We start from the raw sequence: 23,017 nt of genomic DNA, 5'->3' as shown, positions 1-23,017 counted from the left end.
AACAAACAAACAAAAACAAACCTTACTGACTGCAAACTTTAGAACTGTTAATAGAAAACTATTAAAAAGCATTTTATTGGTTAGATTCTACTTCTAAAAAAACAAAGTCATGAATTAAATGTATACAATCAAGAAAATGAATGAAAAGGTATTTGAAAATCACTGGTGGTAATTTTTCAGTATGGCAAAAATATGCGCATGCGATGTCTGATCCAGTAGGTGGCAGCAGTGACTAACTTTTCCACCATCATCTAGCTAGTCAGCCAAAGCCAGCCACAAACCAGTCATTACCAGCTGCCTGACTGATCATCATGTCTTTTAAAGCCTTCTTGATTTTCCAAGCCAATGTTTACAAGCCATAACCTAGGAATGTTGGGCATCTGTGTTTGATTTTAGGCAGACCAGGTAATTTTGGTCCAGAGGGAGAAAACACAGGGTGTGTTGTCAAAGAAGCAAACCGAGATGGAAAGATCCTGTTGTGACTCATAAATATCCAGCTTCCTCTGAATGGCAGATTTTCCTTTAGTTATTTTTATATTTCATCCAAAGTCCAGACAAAATGCGTGTGGAAAAATGTGCTGTTTAGAACTTACTGTATGCATGTTTCCTGGAACCTGAGCCGTTTGGTTTATTCATCAAAATAGAGACTAATGCATCCACACTACCATTAAAACGTTTGGAATAATTACGATTCATTGTTTTATGCTCACAAAGACTTTATTTAATTAATTAAAAATCCAGTTAAACATGTAACATTGTGAAATATTATGACAATTTAAAATAACTGTTTTATGTTAATACTATATTTTAAAAATGGCATGTAATGGCAAAATAGAATTTTCAGCAGCCATGATCCATCTGTAGTCATTCTAATATGCTGATTTGGTTTTCAGTTTGTGCCAGTTATTAATATAGTTCTTATATCAATTGTGGCTTATTTATTGTTTCAGGATTCTTTGATAAAACTTTCAAAGAACAGTTTTTGAACTAGAAATCTTTTATGATGTTGTAAATGTCTTTGTCAGTTTTGATCAATTTAAATCTGTTCTATATATAAATGTAATTTCTTTAAAAAAAAATAATATTCCCAAATTATTCCAAACTTTTGACCAATAGTGTACCTCTGCGTAAAAGCATCAAATCCAGTTTTGGATTGGGTGAAGATTATTTCTGTCAAAAATTGCTTCATCACAATATAATTAGCAGGCCTAAAACGTGTTTAGCCACGGATGTCACACTTTAAAGTGTGAATATAATTCTAGAGACCTTCTCGGAACCAACTTCATTTTTCTCAGCCATTTTAGCGATGACTAATCTCAGGTCTTTTTTTAGTGGTTGTATGTAATCAGTTCCCATCAAGGACTTTTTTTTTATAAGTGTGACTCGAGTGTCCAAACACATTTCGAGGCCACTGTTTACATTCATTATCTCCATGCTCTCTGTATTTACACGCACACCTAGTAAGTAAAGTACATTGTTACTTTAAATCGCCTCTGGTGCATTTCTCTGCTCCTACCTACCATTAACCAACAGGTCTCCGAGCTGGAGTGAACTGAGGGTGTGTGTGTGTGTGTATGTGAGTGATGTTTAGCCCTGGGAGTGGCTGATGGATATTCCAGGCAGGGTTGTGAGTGCTGCTCGGCTCAGTGAAGAAAACGCACTCGCTCGTATACGCACTCCTCCAGAGCTGACGTGGGCTGGGGCCTTGCACAGCTGCTGCCCATCTGCCACTGAGAAGCAGCCACAGGAGCTAGACGAGAGGAAAGAGGGAGTAGACAGAGAAGGGGAAGAGGAAAAGTGGCTAAGTATGGACGCGCTGCAAGATTGGGCCCTGGCGTACCCGGCTCTGGCCCGGCTGCTCTGGGTGATTGTGCTGGTTTTGGCCACCGTCCTGGTTTGGAGCTTGTTCTTCTGCTGCTGGGGAAGCCAAAGCTCCACCTCCCCACTGGAGAGATACCTCTCAGGTAATATAGCTGCTTTTATTCTCACTCAGCTGACCTGGAATCAGTTCCTGCTGATGTTCTTCAGCTCTTTCCGGATCAGTAGTAGATATTAAGAATTTAAAAAAGAAAAGTTTTTGCAGTGGAAACCAAATGCTGGTTTCCCATGACTGGCTGTTTGTAGTAGGCACAGCATAGAAAGGTGGTTGAGTTGTGTTCAGCATCATGTACTCTTATTTGACGTCATCTGAAGAGGCGTTTTGAATCCTCAAATCACAGTTTACTATTTGTCAAGCAGTATCCCTAAATTAAATGTTCCTTGGGATGTTACGCAATGGCAGCCGTTGCAGATTTTGGCTAGTTCCAAACCAAGATAAAAAAAGACCCGCTTGAGAAAGTTATTTTGAGACCACAAAGCGATGGTTGTAAAATTGGACGTACTAATTGTAGCTTGCAGTGAAATCTGTCAGTTGTGTATTCTTTGAATAAATGAAACCCATTCCCGTAGATTTCCATAAACGTAAGAGCCCTCTGTTTTCAGAGAAAACTTTGATGGTCTGACATGCATTTGAGCTTGAAAGAGTGAAGAATCAGTTCACATAACCAGTTTCTTCTGAGATCTGGGGTCAAGGTTCAATATATCTATAGGCTATATAGCCTACTTGCCAGTGTGTTTGTATACACGTACCTCCTTATGACATGTTTCAATCAATATCGTGAGGCACAGTTAATGCACGGTCGGGCAGACATTATAGTTTAATATCCTCCACATAAGCTTCCTTTAACTAATTTAATACTGCGTTTCTGTTTCAGCTACGGAGAAACAGTCAAAGACAAAGCACCAGAGCCAGGTACGCCATCTTCCGTTATTACGTTAATGATGCTGATATGATATTTGTCTAAGTGCATTATTATTCAAGACTCTCATATCACACAAATTACATATAGTGTGCAGATACTAATGAACATAAATTCCTGGTTATGCTCAGAATGGAATACTAGCATGCTTCATACTGTGCAATATACACTGCATACTACCATTTTTAACATGTAATTGTAAATGCTTAAAACTGTAGCTTGTTGCAAAGGTTTCTTCAAAAATATTAAGCAACACAACATTGACAATAACAAGAAATGTTTATTGAGCACCAAATCAACATAATGATGATGATTTTAAGATCATAGCAATGATTGATAAAAAAAAAAAAAATCAGCTTTGCCATAAAAGGAACAAACTGCATTTTAAAATATATCAAAACAGAAAAGTTATTTTAAGTTGTAATACATTTTCACAAAATCAATATTTTACAGTATTTTTAACCAATTAATGTATGTTTGGGGAACATAAGAGACTGTCAAGAACATTACAAAATCTTACAAACCCCAAACTTTTGAACAGTAGCGTACATACTGTAAGAACCGTAACATTAGCATGCTAGTATGCCATTCTGAATATGCATATGCATATGCCTTCCAGATATTTACTTTTTATTCAGCTGCCTCTAGAGGCCAGTATTGTAAAACGAGCCTTTTGATGACACTTTACAGGGGTTTTTCAGCAACATTTCAGTGATTCAAAACCCTTTTTTATGTATATATTGTACGAAAATACTTTGCTATAATTGATTGTGATACTACTTTGCTATGATTAAATACGCAAATGATTGTATATATCCAGGTAAAACCATCTTAGAATCTCAAAGTTTACTCTGTATATGTAGGCACACAGTAAAACAGCTGTGTATAAATGCTATAATCTTTATAATTTCTGAATGATAAACATGTAAAAATAGCTTTATAAGACAAAGAGTGTGAGGGCTTGTGTTCATTCTGGTTTAATAGACTGCCGGACAGAGATGGCTTGTGATAGCTCTGTCTGCATGAATGGAGACACAGTCAGTCTCTGCACACTGTTATAGGACAACAAAAGGCTGTTTCCTCCCCTGTGCTCCAAGTGGACAGAAAGAAAAACAGATCCAAATGACATTATCTCACAGCCTGAGAGAAGAGGCAGATAAAGTTTATAATATATTAGATTTGTTTGTGCAATTTACGGAGCAGATGGTCAAAATGATGATGGCCATAATCATTTATTCTGGGTACTGCGATAACCCAGATTAATGTAAAAAAAAAAAACTAAACTATTTTAAAACTATATTATTTTTCCAATTCAATTTCTTGTGGTATTGCATCAAATGCAATACCTTGCAGTGGTACCAAAAAGAATTTGAGCACTTGAAATTGTATGAATTTGATTAAAATAGATTGCAACAAGTGACTTATGTATTAATTACATCCACTATTGTTACTTTACTACTCATTAGTTAAAAGGAATAGCAAAAAACGGCTTTGAAAAGTGATGTTAGTTCCAAGAAAACTTGTATTTATGCAATTGGTTTGACCTTTTGTGTCTAATACAATGAGGTTCAGTTATGAATTAAGCTTCCCAATGCTTTTTGGGGCTGTACGTGATGTGTCTTGTGAGGGAGGAAACATAAGCTTTAGTTCTTGCGTTTGTCTCCATGATGTCAAGGCAAACAAATTTCCACTTTCCTCTAGTGTTTAAACAGTAGTGTTTATTTAAAGGAATAGTTGACTCAAAAATGATCATTTGTTGGACATTGTAGAGGAATTTTTTTATTTATTTTTTTATCACTTCACAAGATGTTATGTGGATTATTGTGATGTTTGAACTCTCATTCTGACGGCACCCATTCACCACAGAGGATCCACTGGTGAGCAAGTGATTTCTGTTCAGAGATTGTTCATTTTTGGGTGAAATATTGCTTTAATGCTCTGCTCAAGTTGGTCTTCATAGTTTTTCTTAGTGAGGATGGATGTCAGTTAGGTAATTAAAAAAACTTGATTCCGGCCTTGACATAAAAACCAACTAAAATAATGTTCTTATACCTGCTTTCTATTTAAAAACGAATTTGTCTGATAGAAACGGCCTCCTAACTGTGCACCTGACAGATTCAATCACACTCACATAACGACTCCTTTGTGTGATCCAGGCAGTGGGCATCAGAAATAGCTGAACAGTCTCTAAACCCACTGATAACCCTTTTGTGGCCTTTTCAGAATTGTCTTTTCTAAAATTACTTTAACCTGCATACATTTGAAAGGTGGTTCCTGTTGTGTTCAAATGAATACGCTGATTTCACTGCTTTTTCAGCGGAAGAAGAAGCCGAAGGACAAGAGTGTCTCAGCGGCTCTGCTAAATGAGGGGATCGTCGGGGTGATCAAACTGGCAACCCCTCTGTCTCAAGAGAAACTGAAGAAGAAAGAAAAGGAAAAACGCAGGAAGAAGACGGAGGAAGAGGAGGAAAAGAAGGAGGGAAAGGATGAGAAGGAGGGAGAGAAAGAAGAGAAACCCTCTACAACAGTGAGGAGGAGAAACAAACGGCACCTGAAAGTCACCATCGCACCTGGGACCGTGACTCCAGCATCTGCTGAGCAGGTGAGAATGGCAAAGGCAAATCTGAACGCTGTCTCTTGTCATATAGAAATAGGGTTCAAAATTCATTAACTTAAAACAAATCTGTTTTGACACCTTCTTTTATTCGTTTTGTCTTTTATATAGGAGTCTGTTCAAAACACACTGTGCTTTTTGTGTTTTAATGGTGATTAAGAGCGATAAAGAAATACTAAATATAAATGTAATATATCCCAAATAAACAGTAGTTCTGTCCATTAAAAACTTAGTTTATTAATTACTAAAGCAGCATAAATCTTTTGTTATGTCCTCGAACCCTGTTGCTTGAAGAATGCAGCTTTCTTCACATTTAATGGCACATATTTTATTTTATTTAAATTTGTAGTTTTTATTTGATCACCAGTAATCTTTAATAATTTATTATATTATTTTGAACCATGATTTGTTTTTGCTATTACTAATTGGTGGAGGTTGGCATTAGGGGGAGAGACATTTTCATTCTTCAGATAGGTTAATTGGACAAAAATTTGAATATGGCTCTATGTCCAATATGAGTAATCATTAGTTTTGTCCAACTTGTAAAGGCAGTTCAAACATGAATGATATTTAAAAAGATGATTATAACAATAACTATATTAACATCCACACCAACGCATATTATTTGCATGCTGCAGTTATGTAGTCTGTGGCTTTAAATGCTCGAGCTCTTTAAACCAGGATAGATTATATTTGGCTGTTAATGTTTTCATGGTCCATCAACCTGAAGAAAAAATATGATTCATTATTAGAATGATTTTTATAAATCCAAATTTATCATTATAATTATCCTTGGTGTGAACAACCCTTAAGACTGTACATCTGCTGAAAGTTTATTTTGGAGTACACATTTGGGTGGGCTTCAGTGCTAATAGACTTGGTCTAAAAGACACAAGAAAGTGTACTGAAGTAAGTTTTAGAAGCGTCTCCTAAATGAAGAAATGTGCATGTCAATTTTAACAGTTTAGACCACCCAACAGCTTCAAACATCATAAAACACCCAGCTGTAGCCATAATGAAGTGCACTCTAGAGGGTTAATTTCAGCAGGCATTGTGCACAATAGGCTGAAGCTGGCACATAGCAGCCCCTCCCTCAACCGGCCCATGCAAATGGCAACAACTATCCCTTTTTCTTACCAGCCATTGAGCGGTATAAAAGCCTTCTGTTATGTAAGATGTTGTCAAGTCTGAGCCATGTTAACTACATTTGCTTGCAAAATGCGACGACTGTGCTAGTAACTGTAAATTCAGTACCTTTAATGATGCATACACATGTATTTGAAGGAGTAATTCAGGATTTCAGACCTATTTCTTGATCAACAAATAACTGGTCTTTTAATGATGTGACCTAAACATTTACGTATCCATAGATAGACCCAAAATATATATTTTTGGAAATATGTTTTTTATTTTATTTTTCAAAGGCTTGAACAGATCATAAAAAATATATATTTTACTTTTGCTGTATTTCAAACTTGTATGTCCACATCAACACATCCATACAAGCATATTTCTAAATGCCACAAATGTGTAATTAAAATACATCTTAAAAAAATCTTTAATATTGATAATGGAACTAGAACAGCTAACATTATGGATTACTTTTTATTCGGTAACACGCTAACTACAAAGAGAACTAAAAAATACTTCCTAATCATGTATTAATTTCTAATGTTAATTTACTCATTCACTAATACTTGATTAAAATATAAAGAAGTTTAAAAACATAGATATGAATATATACAAATCTGTTAATACTGAGCTAACCTGGACTAAAAAGTGTTGTACTTCTATCTAATACAAAAAAATAAAATAAAAATACTGTTATAAATGTCTTGCTTATTGTTAAGTTAATGTTAGTTAACTACTACACACACATACAATTCTATAATATACAAAATATATAAAAAATAAAAAAGAATATATATAATAAAAAGAATAATCAACAAGGACAGCTTTCACTATGATCATCATTTTTTTTTATAGTTTTAATTAATATTTCATTTTTCAATAATTTTGTTTTTTTTTGTAAATTATAAATATTACATGTATTCACTTGATTCTACTTACATTAAGTATAGGCCACATTTTGTGTGTGCCCCTTGGAAAAAAATCAAACATTGGCCTTGGCGTTGTTAATGGGATGCTTTACCAGTTAAAGTAACTTTATGCTTAATGTTTCTTTTGGAACTCATTTTGTGTGCACATAAGTTGATATAAACTTTATGTAATTTAATGAAGCAGTATCTATAAGTTAGCTACTTTTTTTATTTACTTTTTCCCCCACTGATTTTTGATTCAAATGCTTCAGTCACTATTGAGGCTTTGGGGTGCACTACTTTGGGTCACAATTGTAGTTTATCAAACAGAGAAGCATTTGTTCATGGGAAGGCAATAAACTCTCTCCCACATAATAGATCAAATCTATCGGTGCATTGTGCAAAACACCCAGTGACATTCCACCATTGTGTGGAACTGAAGCACCACAGGGGCAACAGAGTTGGATCAGATCAGATCACCTTTCCCCTGTCCAGCAGTGATCATCCAAAGCATTTTGCACCGTCATCTCCACGGGCAAACAGCACCGGAGCACCCAGCGGTATAATCACTTGACTTTCCTAACTAGGGGGCGTTCGTGCTGGATTCCTCCTCGGTAAGTTCCACTGCAGGTACTTTTCTCCATACGGCTGCATCACTGACATATGCGTTATTCGCAGGCGGGACGCTGTAAGTTTGACATCGTTTCCTCGGAGCGTTATATGCGGGGAGGTGACACTGACATTGGCGTGTTGACAGATCAGAAGGGAGGGTGGTGACCCGCTGGATGCTGTGTTTGGTCTTTAAACAGAGTCGCGGTACCCATATGAAGCAGTTGTTTAAAGGATGCTTGGTGTGTTTGCCGCATCGTTGAATCTGCTGAGCAATGATGACGAGAATACTTCTGCGCGCGATTATATGCGACGCGCTGAGGATTTCTCATTTAATGGTTGAATTTGCAGCGCTCGAGAAACATAAACAACAGCAGCAGTTTTCTGTCAGTCTGCTGAGGGGGTTTGAAGTCGTTAGTAATGCGTTTGTTCCTCTGTTGACTAACGTGTTACCATGGTAAATGACAGTGTTCTTTGAAATATTATGTAATATTATGCTATCATGCAAATATTAATTCAGTAGCCTACAACGGTAAACACAAACGTGGACACACCCACTCATTTGAGATTAATACACTAGGGCCTAATTATAACTATGAAATAACACGAATGGAAGATATTTAAAAATATATATTTTATTAATACAATACCTACCGTTCTAAAGTTTGGTGTTGGTAAAACATTTTTAAAGCGTTCTTGCAATAGCCTAAGTCTCTTATGCTCACCAAGGATGCATTTATTTGATAAAAATGCAGTGAAACAGTGATATTGTGAAATAATACTACAAGAACTATTTCTATTTTAATATGCTTAAATGTGCTTTATTGTAATAATATGCTGATACTTGGTGCTCAAGAAACATTTCTTTTTATCATCAGTGTTGAAATCAGTCACGGTGCAATTTGTAGAAACCATACATATTTTTTTTTAGGATTCTTTGGGGAATAGAAAGTTCAAAAGAGAAGCACTTTTGTAATATTACGGATGTCTTAAAAAAAAAAAAAGACTCCCAGATTTGTGAATGGTAGTGTATAACTAAAAGTTATGGAGACGTTATATTTTTGGCATTTAAGCAAAGGATTTTATTATCTTAAATTAATCTAGTGTGTCCAAACTTTGACTGGTGGATTATATTAAAGTTCCATGAAGTTTTATAAAGTCAGTATTACTTGATGCATGCAAATAAAGAGTGTGATGAAAAGTGTGAAATATTTTGCAACAGAGAAAAAATGTTATCTAGGTCCTGTCTTTTCACATTCATGACAGGGCAGCAGAGGTCAGAAGCCGTGCTGGTTGACTTTGTAACCGCTCTAAATCACAGCCCTGCATTTTCCTCCTGTCTGAAGTCTCTTTGGATCCACCAACGATAGTGACGTTTATTGTCTTCCTTTGGGGCCACTGAAACATGTTCTTTTCAACAACTTCATGTTGTCTTAGTAACTTTTGAGTAATCAGTTACCTTCCAATCAGTCTCTGACAAGATCTTCTGTCCTCTTCAGGAAAGGCAGCATACTATCGAGCAAACATTAAGGATTTATTAATCTGATTATATACACGAAAGACAAGCTACTTCCACAGGTTCAAATGCTGTTCCACACTTTAAATAGCAGTATGTATTAATTTTGATTGCACTAAAGTAGTGCGGCTATATGATATTCTTGTTTATCATATCGCTGGTTCTTATGAATAGACATGAGGGATTTTATTATGTTGGTTAATATTTGCAAATCTTTTCTCAACTCGTTCTCAAAAATAACTGTAAAGTTGATAATATCTACAGTTGTGTGAAAGATTTTTTAGTGTCTTCTAGTCACCCAGAGTAAAGTGGTTCTCCAAAGTGCCCTGAAAACTCCACATCCTCCTGAAGAGCATCAGCAATTCGCTGCTACATCGTGTATTCATTTTGTATGATCTCTAACACACACGTTTTCCATGTCTCTATTCCCAGGTCATGTCTGGTGGTCGCCGGCGAGTACTTGAGCGGTCTGCATCAGAGGAGAGTGCAAGTGACCCGAGCTCCTCACCTTTTCCTGGAGACACCTTACCATGGAACCTCCCCAAACACCAGCGCGTCAAACGCTCCAAATCTGCCTCCGGAGATGTCCTGGACCCTGCAGAAAGAGCAGTCATTCGCATTGCAGGTCAGAGGAATCAAAGAAATATCGCACTGCTTACACAATTCAAATGAAGGTTCTTTATTGACATTTGTGGAAACTTTTCATTTCATAAAACATATATATTGTGGAAAAAGTTTCTATTTTTATTTTAAAAGGTTCTTCACACTAAAAAAATCTTTAAGAACCATTAATTGAAAGGTTCTTTGGGGAAGCAAAAATTATTCTTCTGTATGGCATAAAAGCAAAAGACCCCTTTTGAAACTTTTTTTTTATATATTTTAAGCCAAAAAAAAAAAAAAAATTTAAGAAAAAATGTGAGAATAATTTTTTTTTAGGTGCAGTGAAAGTTAGTCATTTGAAACTGTAATAGAATGTGCTATAATATAATGAAATGCTGTTTCCAAAATATTTATTTATGGTGCAGTATTATTAGCATAATTACAATGATATTTTGTGAACAAAAGACGTCCATTGTCTGTTGTCAATATGGCAGGAACGTATGAAGCTCCGCTCATACAAAAGTCAAACCAAGGAGCTTTCTGTTGGTAAACTCCATGTGGGGAAATCTTTCATCCTCCAGCGAAATACCCAATTGTGTGGATTCCTATCGAAATGACTGGATTTTGCCCTTGAAAATTTGCCAAACAATAGTAAATGTGACTACAACTTTATTCAGAGTTTTTGAATGGCAGTCAATAGATAAAAGATGCTCTTTAGCAGTAAGATCTTCAAGCACACAAAAATGGCAATGCTATTGGAATATTTTTACATGACACATTATCCAGTAAGACTCCTTAAGTTTGCCTATATGTCTACCAGTCACTTTTAGTAACAAAAATATTTATAGATGGATAAAAAGTAGTTGAGTCTTCGCTCATGGTATTTGCCTATTTGATTAAACGTGTTAGCATAAACAAATATAGTGTTTCATATCATACACACAGACTTGCGGTCCACTTTGCACAAGGAATATTTCTTGCTTGGCAGGTGTCTGATGTGCCGTTGAAGTTCCGTTTAAAACAAACTTGCTTTTGCTATCTTATGTTTGCTTAATATAGCTTTTTCTGTTAGTAGGACATTAGATAGAGAGAGTTTGTTTTAGGATACTGTTGTCTTTAGGCTTAGGAGGGGAACAAACAACCCCTGGCTTTCTGAATGTCCTGTACTTGCAGGTTTTAAATCCAGGTAGAACATTTATTGCAGAAAAGCACGTTCAGAAACATGTTAGAGGCTGCTTTTTTGTTATTTAATTGAAAAGATGCCTGTGTGGATGTTTATATCTAGCAGTATATCTGCAGTTAGTCTGTTCTTTGTGTGACCCTGCCATGCTGCAATAGGACTGACACAGCAGTTACTGTGTGTGTGTGTGTGTGTGTGCACAACAGACCATACACACACACAATATTAGGCAAGGGTGTGGTCCCAGGACTGCAGTGTTTTTATCTCGTACAGTTCTTCTGATCTGCATTATGCACACACAGGGATGATTCAGCCACTTTTAGGAATATTGTTGTTTCTCTGTGCCATAAATATTTTATATTAGGGCAGAGTTTCATCTGGTACACTGACATCTTTATCTCACTGTGGAAATTAAGCAGGATGCTGGTGTATAGTCTGAATGAACCACATCCATTGTTTCATATACAGTCTTACAGTTTCAGGGAACTTTAAAGCATGTAACATTTTTATGTTTGCCACAAATTTAATCCAAAGTGACCTTCAGGGTTATTTTTGCTAATAGGTTGTATTATTGCTATTCAGAGTTAAAAGTGCCTTGGTGTTGCTAGTGCCTTGCGGTGTCTAAGATTTATTTTTATTTTTGCAAAGCCATTTCTAGTACTGTGAACACATTTGTCCACAACCTGGTTAACCACAGGATGTTTTGATAGTTCAGGTAGGTTTGAACTGCACTTGGCTGCCATCCTGTGGCAGGAAATTGGCACTATTAAAATGAGTTAGTCAGCAGCCCTGCTTGATTGCTTTGCACTGCTAAATGCTTAATTTAAATTCATTGTAGTGCTGCTCAGTTATAACAAGAATATGTCCCTTGATTTTGTAATCATGATTATTAATATTAATGATTACAATTCTGTAATTGATTCAATGTTATTTTTAACAGACTGAGGATACTTAAAAAAAGTCATACATGTAAATATTACATTTATCATGCTGAAAATCAAATTGCTCTTAACTTCAGATCTGAATTTCTGGGCTGCTGTCTCATTTCAGGGGCTAGGTTTCATACACTGTGCCTCCGGCTAGACTGAGCACTGCAGAAAGATCTTAAATGTCTGGAATTTTACTTGTGTAGACATCAGAGAATTTCGGAGGGTTTAATGGAGAGACAAGCACTGAACTAAACTAACAGGTTGACAATGAGTTTATATATAATAAAGTTATACTTTAAAAATGCTTTCAGACCTGTTTTCTCTCTTGTGATTCTTATGAGGTATTGAGGGAAGCAGTTCAGCATCTAAACTTTAAAGGGGTCATATGATGCGATTTTAATTTTTCCTTTCTCTTTGAAGTGTTACAAGCTCTTGGTTCATGAAGAAGTTCTGTAAAGTTACAAAGACTAAAGTCTCAAGTACAAAGAGATAATCTTTATCAAAGTTAAGACTATGTCTCGCCCCCCTAAAACGGCTCATTCAAACACACCCCCACATGTCTACGTCACTATGTGGAAATATTTGTGTAATGCCGCCAAAATGTTCATGCAAAGAAAGAAGGCGTGGTTTCAGAAACCTCAGTTAGTGTTGAAGCAGTCGTATCAGGGAGATGCTGTGTGTATCTAGATGAAAGCAAAAGCTCTTTATTTGGTCTTCCGAAAGTAGATGCATTTAGGAATCTTTAAGATTACTTACAACAGAACAGCAATGCATTTTATAGACGACCGTTTCGTGAACCTAGGAGAGGAGGTACTTCTGACTTTGCTACGACCATCTGGTGCTTATGAATCAGCTACTGGAAGTATGTTTTGTTATTAGTTTAATTATTTGCTATTGAGTGTTCAAATGCGGAGTTTTGCAAATCGTGTATGTATGTATGTGTGTGTGTGTGTGTGTGTGTGAGTGAGAGAGTGAGAAACTGGGTCACACAGTGGAGTCAGTTGCCTTAACCGTCCGTGGCCTGTGTACTGCAAACACATACAAGCTTCATCACTGTGTCTGTCACGCGACTCTGTTCCTCTTTCAGGCTTGAATTGATGGTAAAACTAAAGATATTATTAACTGTCTTTACTTATATTTTGAAAGATGAAGCTCTTGATTATGGAAAGGGGCTTTACATCTCCGACGGGGGCTTGTTCGGCCAATCACAATGCACTGGGTCAGTTGGCCAATCAGAGCAGACAACGCTTGTCAGAGGGAGGGACTCAAAAAAGACACGTTTGAGAGAGGCGGGGCATAGAGGACCTACAATAATGTACAGTATTTTAAAAATAATGTGTTTTTTGAACATTAAAGCATGTCAACATATACTGTTACTCCAAATACACAAAATAATGATCTTTAAAAAAGCATCATATGACCCCTTTAACAGATCCAATCTTTCCTCCGTACCATCACTGCACAGCACAAATTGATTATCAGTTGCTCCTCACAGGAACTACTAAGATCTGCAGCTGGATTGCACTTGGCATTTATGTCATTAATAATTTAATAAGCGCTTGCAGATGTATTACAGCGTGACAGCCTGCTATCCATCCTGCTATCTTGCCATTTTTTAGTTTAGTTTAGTTTAGTCCTGAAAATGTTCACATTGTTGGCTCCAGAAAGTTATTGGGAAAATCTGTAACCTTTAGAGACCACACCAGGATGAATCAATTATTCATGATTAACTATAAATAGCATAAAGTTCCACATGCCTCTGGAACTCAAAAAAATCCAGTGAATTATTTACTGATAGTTTAGATAGGAAAGCATCTGTATGACCTTTCATTCTTCCCATATCTTTGTATTTCACATAGTGACAATGTGCGTAGCTCAGAAGCAGATCTCAGTTAAATCAACGGAGACTATCAGTTTAAATTGTGATCAATATACTGATTTTGGCTAATGAGCTATAGACAAGGTTAAGTGCATTGATAAATGTGTAATTTTGCTTTTTCTCTTGTTAGATAATGACAGTCAGTAAAGAAGATGGTGGCAGATCATCCATTCCAATGCAATGCCAAATTATTGTGATTTATATAGGCCTAAATCCCACAAATGTTAGTCCTACTGCCACCACATGGTGTCAGTAGTTAAAAAAAAACAACAACAGAGAAATGAGTTTTAGATTGAACACCTATGCTCAAACAGGATTTCCAGGAAACATTGTTTTCACCTTAAAGTGCAGTAGTTTAGAGTGAGTTTGAGTGATACTTATCACGTAGACCAAGATTAAAAGACATCTGTCCTGCTGCTGTAATGTAGAAACTTGAGACCGATTAGTGTCATGCCATAATTGATTATCTGATTATGAAGTGGAGATGAAAAGCTATCTGTCAGAATCTATACTTTGGATCTCATGATAAAAATAGACACATGTTGGTTCTTTTAATTCACTCCACTGAGCAACAACCCGAACTACCTTAGCAACACGCTAAAAACAATTCAAAACTTTCAACCACTGAGCAGCGTCCTGCCAAAGCCACTACACACTAGCATCATAGCAGTGTGGTATTTTCTTCAGCACATAAAAATCTAGATTTGATGAACTAGCTGTTAAAATATGATTTGACCATAATCCATTTTACATATTGGAGGGCATATCCAGTTCAATATTAATTGTGCACTTTCTTTTTTTATTAAACATTTTAAGAGCACATATATCAGGCATTATTAAAATTATTTCACAAGATTTTATCACATGGCATTTCAAGAGAGATTTGATCAGGATTTATGTATTTTTCCCGGGAAAAATACTCATTTATATAAGGGTGTGCATAGTCAGCGGTATTTATTTAGACATTTTATGGCTCCCGAAGCCAAAATATTTGCAGTAGTTTGAGAAAGAGTTTCTCAGTGACGTTAAAAATGTCAAATACTGACAAGCATTATCCAGGGTTTTGGAAAGAGCTGACGGGTTGATGGATCGTGGCCACCTCGGGAATGCTCGTAATGAGGGCACATCTGGTGTAGGGGATTTCTTATGGTAAGGGGTGGGGTTTGCCCCCTTGAGTCTGTGTTTTTTTTTTTTTTTTTTTTTTTAAGAAGGCTGTGAAGCATCAAACATAGCTGCTACCAGCTTGAATTAGTTTTTTTTAAAAAGGGGCCAAGGAGTGGCAGAATAGTGTCTCGCTTCATTTTTTAAAAGCTAATTGCTTTTTCAAGTGATAAAAGTTCACTTCATCTAACTTTTTCCATTTCCATAAAGACATACTTCATACAAAAGGGTTTTTATTTCCCTCTGCCCTTCCCACTCGGTCTCTCTACTTATTTAATCACTGTCACTCTCTCAAACGCGCGCACACACACACACACACCTACTATATTTGGTTTGGTCTCCATTCTGTTAGTGGTTTTCTATCAGGAAGTCTGTGTATATTGTACTGTTATTGGCAGCTTCTGTATGAAGTGTCATTACTTTGTCACACTGCTGCCACAATGTGGTCTGTTTAAAAAAATGTCTAGGTTTAATTTAAGTTTTAGAACTAGATTTGACTAAATTTGCTGCAACAGTGCTAGAATGTTCTGGGTGGTAGTTAGGGCATTGCTGGTTGTTTATAGGGTTTTCTGGGTGGTTGCTTGGTGGTTTTTAGGATGTTTAAGGTTGTTACTAGGGTATTGCTAAGTAGTGTAGTTTCTAGGATAATCTTGCCAAGTGTTCTCTTTGGCATCGTGTGTAGTTGCTAAAATTACCAGTAATTTGGTAACAAGTCAATACTTAAACTTTAAAAAAAAATGTAACAATACCACACTTGTTAACAAGACTGGTCTTACAGAGAACCGGATTCATTTACCTGCTGATAAGCTGAAGTTTTCAAACTGTCCTGTGTACTCTGTGAAGCACTTAAAGGGTTACTTCACCCAAAATTGAAAGTTCTGTCATTAAAAATTAAATTAAATTTATGCATTTAGCAGACACTTTTATCCAAAGCGACTTACAGTGCATTCAGACTATCAATATTTATGCCGTTCCAAACCCGTAAGACCTTCTTTCATCATCAAAAGATATTTTTGATGAAATCTGAGAGCTCTCTGACCCTGACAGAATTTATTTTTGGGTGAACTTTCCCTTTAAGCATTTTATTTTTATTTTATTATTTTTACATTTAGGCCAATTATCAAAGCCAACCCAAAATGCGAGAGTTTTTTTGTTCAACGCTTATAAATTCTTTCATTATAACAAAGGTGTAGACATGATGCAAGTAAGAGATAAATTGTGGATTGTAGATAGCTTTTTGATTATAACTGGATTTTTTTGCAAGAGTGCAGAACTTTGTGAGCTTGCGCTTAAGATTATACAGGGAACTTTTTTCTCACTTTAGGTATATAATAAACAGTATTCACAATCTGAATAAATTCTTGCTGCTTAGTACACACTGTGGAAAACATACTCTAGTGTTGAAGGCAAAGGACGGGACAAAAAAAAATTGATTTGTGCATTCAGTCTTAGAGTGTAAATTCAAACTAATAGGCCTGCAATATTTCATGCTGCTTTGGTCTTTGTCTTTTCATCTTTGTAAACAATGTTTACTTATACAAATTTGAAAGCTGCATGCTGTTTTAATGTATGAACTAAAATGTTGATATAGTGACAACACTACTTGCTAGATTTTGGGGTAGGCTGGATTCCTTATAATTCCTGGGATTTTTAATGAGCACAGAGAGTCAGGACCTCGGCTTAACATCTCATCTGAAGGACGGATGACCAATTGGTGGTTTATTTGCTGTTTTGGGTGGTTTCTAGGGCATTGCTAATGGATTTCAAAAGGTGTTCAGGGTTGTTACCAAATGGTTTCTAAGATTGTTGTTTGGTGATTTTGGGGAGTTTTGGATGGTATCTTACTAGTCCTAGTATAAGTAATAATTAAAAGAAAATTCCTGCTGTTTTATCATTTATAAAAGTCACAAGCCGCATTATTTGATTTTTCTTGTTTATTGTACAAATGTTTTACTTTTATATGTTACACAGAAGAAATAAAGTAATACAGGTTTCAAACAACTTGAGGTGGAGTAAATTGACAGAATTTTCATTTTTGGGTGGACTGGCCCTTTAAGTGTAATGTTATTCTCATGTAGATGTCAGGGTTTGTGTATGTTTGTTCACACTTTGTTATTAAGTCTGAGTGTATGTGAGAGTGTCAAAGTCCTGCTGAGATTTAGCCGTCATGTCACAGTCAATATTAACCCACACTACATACTTAATGCCTTTCCTTTCATGCTGATCTATTTTTGGCCAGCTTCAAAAAGCTTCATTGTACTAGAGCTGTTGTCCTTAGAAAGCAGCCTGTTGCTCGTGTGTTCATGTGTGTTGCATGTATGCCTTTAAGAGGTGGGACCGTGTTTTGTGTGTGTTGGTATTTCTCAAGCTTGAGGTGGGGAGTGGTACTGGTGGTCTGGAATGAGAGCCAGAACTGTGGGGGAATACTCACTCACACACTTACACACAGACACACACACACACACACACACACACACACACACACACACACACACACACACACAGCCTGGAGAGAGTGAGACTGTACAAACACACCAGTCTGTTCTGACAGACCAGTCGCCAGGAAAGCACGTCCGAAGAAGGACTCCAAGTAAGAGAAGAGAGGAAAACAGGAGAGAGATTGACCTGACCTCATTCTAGGGCCATGTCCATGTACGATCCAGCCAGCGTGACTGCTCAAGTAGACGAGCAGGAGTTTATGCAAGCCTACGAGAACGTCAGAGAGAAGTTTAAAGGTACTCGAGCCGTGGCTGTCAGTGTCCGTGTGTGAATGCACCAAACGTTCGACTGTGATTGTGTGCGTCTGGAGAAGAGGGGGCTGGAGCTCCGTCTTTGGCGTCGGGTTAGAAGTAGTTCCACATTGATTGGCACATATGCATCTGACTGCAGAGTTGCAAAAGACTAAACCTAGAGGCACTAGTAGCTCTGAAACTTTGCATTGGCATGAGTTTTACAGCTGTTTCTGTTAAAACACATGCTGATGGGTCTGTTTAATTCAGACGTCTTCAACCCACCTGGTGTGTCGGGGTCTTGAGTCGTCCTGTAAGGGACTGTCTATAAACGCGTGTCTTATGAAACACGTTTATTGAGTGTTAATAATTTATTCATGGAGAATGCATCACCCCATATGTGCAGATATGATGACTAATTTATTGCAGTTTCATAATATTTATCTTTTAATAATATTCACCCCGATATTTACATGGCATGCAATATCAAGTTGTAAACAGGAATGATCCAAGCAGACTCTGGAAAGTTTTAGTATATTTATTAGCATTTAAAAGTTTAGGGTCATAGATAAAAAAAAAAAAAAATGTGTGTATATATAGGAATAAATGACATTTTCAAATATATTAATTAAATTATAATGATGTTCCACTGTTTTTTTTAAAAAAAAATTATTTATTTCCATATTGAATTTATTTGTGAAGCCCTTTTCACAGTTCATATTACAAAGCAGACTGAATGCCTTGAATGGTTCATGTTTTTAAGTGTGTAACCATCCTCTCCCATAATCCTACTTCTGCCCCATGTCTGCAGGACTGGGTCCTGAGTAGAGATCTATAAATATTGCCCCAGTTTATTATTGTAGAGGAAAACTGGACCTAGACGGCCAGCATAAGCCTGAATATCAGGGAACACGGAGTCTGAATGAATCCGGGTTTTACGCAAAACCTAATGTTGGAGATAATTGTATTGTATACAGAAGGATTTAAATCCCGAATAGCTTAATACAAAATCCAATTAGAGTTTGATTTATTTCCAGTTTGAGGTAAGTTTAAGTGACAGCACTTTACACAGGTTACCTGCATTTACTGCCAAGAAGTCAGGTTGCATCATTTCTTTGAATCCCGAATGTTAGACGGATTGCACGAGGCTTATCTAATAATATAAAACCTGTTAAAAACTCTTAATGATTTGAGTGTGTAAAATGTTTTGTGTCTTCCTCTCTCTCTGAAGTGCATGATCCACTGGGACTGGGCAGTATTCCCTTTGATTTTTGTGACGCATACTGATACGAGGCAGATTTAGAGAAGACTAAGAAATACACAGATTGAATTAGTGTGGATATTTTATCAAATTACACCAAGCTAAATCTGTAACATTAATATTTCCTCCATTTTAGGATCATTTTAAATGTGCCAGATTATTGATCTTCTGGTGTGTGTGTCACTGTGGAACCAGTTTAGTACTGATGGATAGAAATGCAGCGCAGCGGATATTTTGCTATCATTTCTGTTTGTAACATCTGAACATGATACTCTTCACATATGTCTCTTAAATTAGATGCATGAACTAACTTTAACTGGAATGAATCCTGTCCTATATTTAGGTTTCCTTTAAATGAAACATTCACAGCTCTCTTCAGATGCAGGATCATGTTTTGTGGCTGGTATGGCATCACATTCAGCCCACACCCTCCTTTCCCCTTTACCACATCTTGCTCTGCGGACAAGAATGCTTGGGAATCCTGGGAGCTTGGGAACCTTAACCAAACACAAGGTTTCCATAGACGACTGTCTTACGGCTGCTGCTGCCCCAGGTAGACCTTGTGTTCAGGCAGGAGTAGCTTTTAAAGATGCAAAGTGCTGTTAAATTTTAGGTTGGCCACATCTCGAGTTGCATGCTCCCACTGAATGATTTAACCTTTGACCCTTGTATGATTTACCTGATATCACCATGGCAAGGCCCCCTCTTCTTGGAATTTCTGAAGTACATTAGCAAAGTAAAGAAAAAAAGAAGTGACTTATAAACCCAAATACTTGCCTTGTATGTTTTAAACCAGTTAGAGTTGCCCAGAAAGCATTTTCCCAAGTGGCATTTCTTTCAAGCAAATCATTTCAGTTAAGGAGAATGTTAGGTTAAAAATGTAATATGTATTATAGTTCAAGAATTTTCACAAGAGGTCTCTTTTGCTCCCCAAAGCTGCATTTATTTGTTCAAAACTGCAGTAAAAACAGTAATACTGTAAAATTTTCTTTCAAATTAAAGTAACACTTTTCTTTTTTAATATATATTAAATATAAGTAATTCCTGTGATGACAAAGCTACATTTTTACATTTTAACACATGAAGTCACATGATTCTTCAGAAATTATTCTAATATGTTAATTTGGTGCTCAATAAACATTTATTATTATTATTATTATTATTATTATTATTATTATTGTTATTATTATTATTTTAAACGTTAAAAACAGTTGTGCCATTTTATCTTTTTCTGGAAACTGAGATGCATTTTTTCTTGAATCCTTGTTGAATAGAAGTTTCAATTTCTTAAAAAAAAAAAAAAAACTCTCTGGCCCCTTACTTTTTTGGATAGGGAGAGGACCAACACAACAAAACATCGTCATTTTAGTTTAGAATGTCAGATTTCAATGTATCACCTAGGGTGATCATGTCAAATAAGGTATACAGCAACTGGTGTGTCTTTTCTGGTTTTGATCTGAATAATTCCTTGCTTTAATTGAGCTACCTTTAGATTGGCCACATATGGAGCAGCTCTATCTCTTCTACTCCCTCCTCCAGGATCAGGTTTATGCAACATGAGCTTACATTCTAAAATAGTGTCTTTAAAAAGCTTACACAGTAATGAACATACAGACATCCGTGAGTATGCACAAGACAAGTGTATATTCACTTATTCATGACGCAGATTTGGACTGATGCTGGTCACACATTAAAAGTATTTGATTTGTATCTGTACAGTATTTCTTGCATGCAGTTTCCTGGAAGTATGTCCTGAGACACACCCACATGAACATAAATACACCCATGAGTAAAGCTCATGACTCAAATGAAGCTTCTAATGATGGCTGAGCCAATGAGTATTGAGGGATTACTTTTTGTAATGTGATAATGATTCATGTCATTAAGCGTTCCTGTGTCAAATACATGGATCATCTTGGGAAAGTCAGCTCTTTATATTTAGAAAAGCCAGGCTGGGGTACAGAGTCACCCTCTTTAAATGTGAATGATAATATCACAGTCTGTTTACATAGAATAACAGCAAATAACATGTTATACCTTCTTTATTCAAATTATTGAAATTTCCTAATGTATAGTTTTGTTATGGTTTCTTGAATGTGTAGTTTTGCACCAGCTTTTTAACTTAAAGGGATAGCTCACCTGTCTAACATGTCAGTCCAAACCTAAAAAAAAAAAAAAACCTTTAAAATATTTAGAAAAATGTCTGTAAGATGAATGTCAATAGGGTCCAGTGTTTTGGGCGAGGTCTGAAAGCATGTCTTAAAGAGGGAAAGTTTGGGTAATGGAAGTTACAGTGTTCCCAACTGGAATAGAAAGGGACTATTTTTAATACACTGTGAAAATATGTTTTTTGAAGAGAGAGAGAGGATGGAAAGAAGTAGGTTGCGAAAAATGTTTTTACGTTGTGGATTTTGTGTTGTTCTGTAGGCGCATGATGGAGAATTGAGCCGTTAAAAGTGCATTATTGGTCATGTTACTTGATTAGCACGATTCCTTTACTAAATGATGCAGACACAATGCACACACAAACTATCAGCAGATGCACTTCATTATTGGTGAATATAATAGAAATCCATTTATTTACTTAATGGATCAGACTTTTTTACTAATATATTATAAGAGAATATGGAGCTTATACTTGAGGAGAAAAGTTGCTGATAAGAAAGAAATGAAAAGATAAGAACAGATTGCAAATGTCCAAAGCTTTTTTCCAAAAAATGTGCAAAGCTTTCACACATGGGATGGACACGCTTTGTAGTCAGTATTGGTAACCAGATAATGTTTGCTGCTTGTTTCTTCACCTCTAAAGGATTTTCCCACCTGTCTGCAGGAGGCACCTTATGTTTTAGATGTGAAGATGTGAATGTTTTTGGTCTAACTTTGAGTTTTGGTAAATTTATGAATCTTTTTAAGTTCCTAATGTGTCTTAATTTTTGACCATTTCAGCTAATGAATGGTGATCATGATTGATTACTCCCACTCGAGGAAGAATGAATGTGCTATCTGTCTGGGACTTATTGTCAGTAGGTTAAACATTTGCTCTGTTGGTGTGGAATTTCTGTCACTGGGATACCAGGGATGTCTGCAACAAACTCCCTATCCGGCTGCTAATGCTGCACGTAAACTTGAACCAAGAAACCTGGGAGCTGTAGAAACATCTCAGTCACTTCTTTGTGTTGAGTCATGGAATGTTTAGTCATTGTATAGTAGATTGGAAGCTTCCTGTTTATGTTGTCTAGACAAACCCAAGGAAGATGACTAAGATGATGTCTATGTAAAAGAATGATAAGCCTATTTGTATGCAATACATAAGTGTGTCAGATGGTATTTACCTCAATAAGTCATCAGTTTATCCTATCACCTAGCTCTAAACTGCAACGTGTGGATAATTAGGCGTTTAGGTATTACAAACATTAACATAAATTTTACTTTACCAACAAAATTGACTACCGTATTGTCTAAAGTGCAAGTGCATGTGGAGCAGCAGTTTTAGCTTTGATCAGTGGCACACTAATATGATACCCGGAGTGCTGTATCAGTTTGCCCTGTGTGTTCATTAGGTCTGTTGGCAGGGTACTGGGTGAGTGCTATTGTTCAGGATTTTTAGAGACTGCACGCAAATCCACTCTAGACTCAAAACTTTAGTAAAGTTGCCTATTGCACATTGCCTATTTATTTGTTTGTTTTTCTGTTTAAATGTCT

General features: G+C 36.4%; 1 protein-coding gene across 10 annotated transcripts in view; it reads left to right on the top strand.

Moving 5' to 3' along the window:
• The first annotated feature begins 1,594 nt into the window (after positions 1–1,594).
• Positions 1,595–23,017, top strand: part of pleca (plectin a) — a 90,412-nt gene continuing 68,989 nt past the window's right edge. For 7 of the 10 annotated variants that reach the window (XM_026290002.1, XM_026290000.1, XM_026289997.1 and 4 more), the window contains exons 1-4: positions 1,595–1,964; positions 2,754–2,791; positions 5,116–5,400; positions 10,009–10,201. In XM_026290002.1, coding sequence (XP_026145787.1) covers positions 1,607–1,964; positions 2,754–2,791; positions 5,116–5,400; positions 10,009–10,201 — 874 coding nt within the window. In that variant the 5' untranslated portion in view covers positions 1,595–1,606. Of the gene's footprint in view, positions 1,965–2,753; positions 2,792–5,115; positions 5,401–7,940; positions 8,066–10,008; positions 10,202–17,787; positions 18,061–23,017 lie in introns of those variants that run through there. The other 3 variants (XM_026290012.1, XM_026290011.1, XM_026290004.1) reach the window with 2 other exon arrangements.

The sequence above is a fragment of the Carassius auratus genome, chromosome 19 (genome assembly GCF_003368295.1).
Source record: "Carassius auratus strain Wakin chromosome 19, ASM336829v1, whole genome shotgun sequence".
Classification (NCBI taxonomy): Eukaryota; Metazoa; Chordata; class Actinopteri; order Cypriniformes; family Cyprinidae; genus Carassius; species Carassius auratus.
This window is presented reverse-complemented; position numbering and strand designations above follow the sequence as displayed.